At 49.2% G+C, this 5,594-nt stretch overlaps 1 protein-coding gene across 5 annotated transcripts; it reads left to right on the top strand.

Moving 5' to 3' along the window:
• The first annotated feature begins 324 nt into the window (after nt 1-324).
• LOC137376163 (membrane progestin receptor beta-like) lies at nt 325-5,196 on the top strand. 5 transcript variants are annotated; one of them, XM_068044190.1, is made up of 3 exons: nt 325-435; nt 939-1,150; nt 4,004-5,196. In XM_068044190.1, the coding sequence occupies exons 2-3, from the start codon at nt 1,082-1,084 to the stop codon at nt 5,096-5,098; spliced, it is 1,164 nt and encodes a 387-aa protein (XP_067900291.1). In that variant the 5' UTR covers nt 325-435; nt 939-1,081; the 3' UTR covers nt 5,099-5,196. The 5 variants fall into 5 exon arrangements, with proteins under 5 accessions (XP_067900291.1, XP_067900295.1, XP_067900290.1 ...); XM_068044194.1 differs by lacking the exon at nt 939-1,150; XM_068044189.1 differs by lacking the exon at nt 325-435 and having other exon boundaries at nt 655-1,150.
• Nucleotides 5,197-5,594: the final 398 nt, after the last annotated feature.

The following is a 5,594-nucleotide window of genomic DNA, read 5'->3' as shown; positions in this document are numbered from 1 at the left end:
CTCCTGGAGGTATTTTCCGGGCCCCCCCCCCACCCCCCCGCCACGTCCCTGACGTCTGGTAAAATCCAGCCCAGAGTCTCAAAATAACATTTTCTGAAACAAATCTTATCTAATTTGTGTTTGAATGAATCAATATTATCCACTCCCACCATCTCCCTAAGAAGCCTGTTCCACAAATTGACCACTCACTCACTGAAATCTTTAAGCAGAGTAGTTTTAAACTTCCCCAGCCGCCTTGCACCACTTCTGACCTCTAATGTGGAGGTTAATGAGCCACAGTTCTCAGCCCTAGTGGCAGTCCAGTGGACATCTCAGTGCCAGGCACTGACAGGAGTGGCTCTGGCTCCCGATGCTCTTGATTGCCCCATCCTGTTAAACTGTGACTGTGTTCCAGGGCTCGTGAATATCCAGCAGGGAAAGAGAGAGAGAGAAAAGGTACAATAAGTTGTTGCTTTAAGAGGGTCTGGGAGCTGAGTAATGAGTCTTCGTGGGGGGGGTGGGCGGTCGTGAATAAACGTGGGCACTGGTAGAGACTGCCCCTTGCACACAGACAGCAAATGCTTTGTCATTGTGGGTTTCCATGGAGACACAGACATCAGAGCTGGGATGTGCGCAGTCTCAGGAATCCAGGCCAACAACAGCAATTACTGTTCTACTTTGAGTCTGGCGACCTCTTCACTTCACTGCAAGCATGAACTTCTTTTTCTCCAGAAAATGCCGGATTCACAGAGACCCATCGGCTTTTCAGCAGTTTGGTTTTATTGAGTTCGGTTTAGAATTTTTCCTTACCCCTTGTCACCAGATTGAGATTGACCAATATTTGCAACCATTTTAATTCTGTGTTGCTCTGAGTGTGCAGTGGGTTTGGGAGTTTTATAAAGTCTTTTTCCTGCTTGTTGATGTTGTAATTCTCACCAGGGAGGTCTTTTAATTCACAGAGACTCCTGTTTCCCCATGAGCTGAGGCTTGGATTGGAGTCATAGAGAGATAGGCAGACGAGGGAGTGTGTAGCCCACACAGGACAGAGTAGAACAGGAACGACACAGGTCAGTAAGACTGAGTCTGGGTGGGTCAGTGTGAGATGGTTTGCATTGGAGATATTCCTGAATTGCTGTGGATCTATAACCTAAACAGCTGCTTTTGGAGAGACGTAAGAGAAATCTTTTTGCTCAGATATTACTCGGAGAGGGGTGTTGTCACTGAAGTGTTCAGTTACCATTTCCATCAGCAGATCCAGTTTTTCATGGACCAAAGCCTGTCTTTTACTCTGTTGTGCTGGGCTAGTGTTGCTCAGAGTTAGGGGCTAACAGAGAGTATGTGCGATTCCTGCTGAGAAGGAGGATAAAAGACAAGAGCTCAAACTGCAGTAAGATTAGCAAGATGACATTCGATACAACTCTCAGTCAGTTAGAAACAGGACTCCAATGGCTTTCATACAGTCCGCTCCAGAAATCTACTGCTGGTATTCCCATTCCAATCCCCTGGAGTTACACTGGAATCTGGTTTTCCCATCCCAATCCCCTGGAGTTACATGGGATCTGGTATTCCCATTCCAATCCCCTGGAGTTACACTGGAATCTGGTTTTCCCATCCCAATCCCCTGGAGTTACATGGGATCTGGTGTTCCCATCCCAATCCCCTGGAGTTACACTGGAATCTGGTGTTCCCATTCCAATCCCCTGGAGTTACACTGGAATCTGGTGTTCCCATCCCAATCCCCTGGAGTTACATGGGATCTGGTATTCCCATCCCAATCCCCTGGAGTTACATGGGATCTGGTATTCCCATTCCAATCCCCTGGAGTTACATGGGATCTGGTGTTCCCTTCCCAATCCCCTGGAGTTACATGGGATCTGGTATTCCCATTCCAATCCCCTGGAGTTACATGGGATCTGGTATTCCCATTCCAATCCCCTGGAGTTACATGGGATCTGGTGTTCCCATCCCAATCCCTTGGAATTACTCCACAGATTGAATCAGGGAGGAAAATAGAAACAAGGAAGGCAAGGGGGAAGCATCTCTGTGTGCACGTGAGAGACAGGGAGGAAGAAAGAGAGGGAAGCAGAGAGAGAAAGGTGGGAGGAAAGGAAGGGAATTCTCTCAGGATATTACGCTGTATAGTGGGTTCTAGTGTTAGATGAATTGGTTCAAAGTGTGCTGGGCCTGTTTACATTAATTAATCTCATTTCTTTGGTCTAACCCTGCCTGTGCTGAGGGATAGCCCTGCTGTTCGGAGAAGGCAGGCCGAGGATTGTAACTGGGGAAACTGCACTGCTGGCTAGGTGTGTACAGGCCAGGCTCATCAGCTGACAGTAATGATGTCGGTGCTGTATGTGAGGTGCCAGTAAAGAACATCTCATTACAAATGCAGCACCGTCCAGAGCTGTAATCACAGGTGAGTCATTGTTTTGGACCAAGGTAAATAACCTTGGGCTGTGAATCATGAACAGAAGCCATATGCCTGTAGGAGACAGTCATCCCAGCAGCCCGTCTCCTTAGAGCAGGATCTCAGGATTATCACTGGACGGGGCAAAGGGAGAACTCTGTCACACAGAGTGATTGATGGGTGGGATGTAACATGTGTGACTGCCCAGGGATCTGCACTGGGACATCCGAAGTTCACAATATTTATCAATGACTCAGATGAAGGAATCAATACGCAAGGCTTGGCTGATGCCACTGAGTTGGGAGCTACAGTAATTTCTGTGGATGGGAGCAGGAAGTTACAAAGGGATATAGGCAGATTAAGTAAATGAGACTCTGGCAGCTGGAGTTTAATGTGGGGACGTGTTCGGTTATCATTCACTTTGGATCCAAGAAAGACAAATTGGAATAGTTTTGTAAAGGTGACAGTCTAGAAGTTGTGAAGGAGCAAAGGGATCTGAGTGTACTTCGATGGAAATTATGAAAAGCTAGTGCACAGGTGCAGCAAGTTAATCCAAACAGCTAACAGGATGATAGTCTTTATTTCAGGGGGGCTGGATTACAAAGGAGAGCAAGTTATTCTTCAGTTATTGAGAGTTTTGATCAGAGCTGGAGTAACTGTATTCAGTTCTGGGCATCATACCTCAGAAAGAACATACTGGCCTCAGAGGCAGCACAGTGGAGAGTCACTGAATGATACTGGGGATTAAAGGGTTAAATTATGGAGCCAGGTTGCAGAGACTAGGCTTGTATTCTCTTGAGTATAGAAGATTGAGTTGTGATCCAGTCAAGGTGTTTGAAATAATAAAGAGATTCGATAGGGTCGATTGAGAGAAACTATTTCCTCTGGTGGGCGGAGTCCAAAACAAAGAGCCACCATATTAAAATTAGAGCCAGGCCGTTCGGGAGTGAATTGCAGAACCAGTTCTTTGCACAAAGGGGAGTGGAAATCTGAACTCTCCCAAAAGGCAGTGGCTGTTGGAGGTCCACTGAAATTTTTAAGACTGAGATTATTTTTTGTTGTTAAGAGGATTTAGGGACATGGAGCGAAGGCAAGAAAGTGGAGTTCAGACGCAGATCAGCAATGATCTGACAGAGTGATGCAACAGGCTCGTGGCACTGAATTCCCTCCTCTGTTCTTATAAGTGGCTGTTGAAATGGAGGCTGAAATATCATTTAAAAGGGAATTAGAGTAGCATTTCAAACAGAATAATGCAAGAGGACGTGGGAAAAGGCAGGGAAGTGGAATTGGAATCTGCCGTCCTGGTTGAATAGCGAGGACTGGAAAAGGCATGATGGGCCCAAATGATCTCTTTCCAAGCTTGATATTCTATGATGCTTTATGGAATGGGTTTGTGGACCTGGAGGGGGGAGCTGGGGGGAGGTGGGGTGGGGGGGGGGGGGTGTCTACATCATTGGTTGGTGGACCTGGGGGAAGGGTGGGGGTGTCTAAATCATTGGTTGGTGGACCTGGGGGAAGGGTGGGGGTGTCTAAATCATTGGGTGGTGGACCTGGGGGAAGGGTGGGGGTGTCTAAATCATTGGGTGGTGTTAAACATTCTGTTCATTTCTTTCTCAGGTGGTCCAGATGCTTTGTGAAATGAAACTGAAGAATTCACTTGGTGGGAATGTGGTTGGAAGTATTTTAGAGCGGATTAGCACCATCACCATCAATCCCCAGCAGCTCCTGGAGGATGTTCTGCCAAGTGTCCCCAGCACCGTGATGGAGACCGACGTCCCCAAACTCTTCCGGGAGCCTTACATCCATAGTGGTTACCGGCCAGTGGAGCAGGATTGGAAATACTATCTGCTCAGCCTCTTCCAGCAGCACAATGAGGCCCTCAACGTCTGGACCCACCTGCTGGCTGCGCTGGTGCTCGTGATCCGTTTCCAGGTATTCCTGGAGACAACCTCGACATTCCCCACCGTCTACGGCCTGCCACTATGCTTCTTTATCATTGCCTGCATCACCTACCTGTCCTGCAGTGTCCTGGCCCATCTCTTCCAGTCCAAGTCTGAACTGGCCCACTACTCCTTCTACTTCCTGGACTATGTGGGTGTGGGTGCCTATCAATATGGCAGTGCCCTGGCACATTATTACTACTGCACAGAGCCCGAGTGGTACCAGGTGATCCATCAGTTCTTCCTGCCCACTGCTGCTCTCCTTGGCTGGCTCTCCTGCATAGGCTGCTGTTTCTCCAAGATCCACTTCCAGCGCCCTTACCCAATCAGGCGCAAAATCTGCCAGATGGTGCCTGCCTTTCTGGCCTATGCGCTGGACATCAGCCCCATTGTCCACCGAATTGCTACCTGCTGGGTCACAGGCTGCACTGACCAAGCCATCTGGTACCACACCTGGCAGATTGTTCTGTTTATCCTGGCATCATGTTTCTTCTCCTACCCCGTGCCGGAGAAGTACTTCCCCGGACGTTGTGACATTGTGGGGCACGGCCACCAGATCTTCCATGTCTTCCTGGCTCTCTGTACACTGGCCCAGCTGGAGGCTGTCCTGCTGGATTACAGGAACCGGCGTGAGATGTTCTTCGCCCGGGGTGATGAGGGCACTGTTTATGCCTCCTGCATCAACTTCATCCTGCTGATTCTATGCAGCAGCTTCTCAGCCCTCTACCTGCGGGGGATTGTCAAACGCAAGCTGAACAAGAGAGGGGACTGAGGGCTGGCTTGTGGGCCCCACCTTCACTCCCGTCTTTATCTGGGATCTTACTGTGCTCTAACAAAGTTAATGTTTTCAGTGAATATAAGCAGATCTCCAGGCCCACGATGACTTCTGGGTTTTGTTTGTATTTATTTGTTGGGTGAAGTCCTGTGAAGGAGCGGGAGGGGCCTTTCATCCTTATTAATGAGAGCCTCCCATCTATGCATGTGAGGGGGGGGATCCCATCTGCCTGTGAGCGAGGGTCCCTGTCTGCCTGTGAGGAGGGGTCCCTGTCTGCCTGTGAGGGGGTCCCTGTCTGCCTGTGAGGAGGGGTCACTGTCTGCCTGTGAGGGGGGGTCCCTGTTTGCCTGTTAAGGGATGGTCCCTGTCTGCCTGTGAGGGGGGGTCCCTGTTTGCCTGTTAAGGGATGGTCCCTGTCTGCCTGTAAGGGGCTCTCATGAGCCATAAAAGAGGCTCATGCTTTTACTGTAGGAGAAAACTGCTGAGCCACCAG

The sequence above is a fragment of the Heterodontus francisci genome, chromosome 13 (genome assembly GCF_036365525.1).
Source record: "Heterodontus francisci isolate sHetFra1 chromosome 13, sHetFra1.hap1, whole genome shotgun sequence".
Classification (NCBI taxonomy): Eukaryota; Metazoa; Chordata; class Chondrichthyes; order Heterodontiformes; family Heterodontidae; genus Heterodontus; species Heterodontus francisci.
This window is presented reverse-complemented; position numbering and strand designations above follow the sequence as displayed.

What these genes read in the sequence shown, in the direction of transcription:
- LOC137376163 (XM_068044190.1), top strand. Translation starts at nt 1,082, where the DNA reads ATGGTTTGCATTGGAGATATTCCTGAATTGCTGTGGATCTATAACCTA. An exon ending in ACAGCTGCTTTTGGAGAGAC is followed by an intron (nt 1,151 to 4,003) that starts GTAAGAGAAATC and finishes TTTCTTTCTCAG; the next exon opens with GTGGTCCAGATGCTTTGTGA.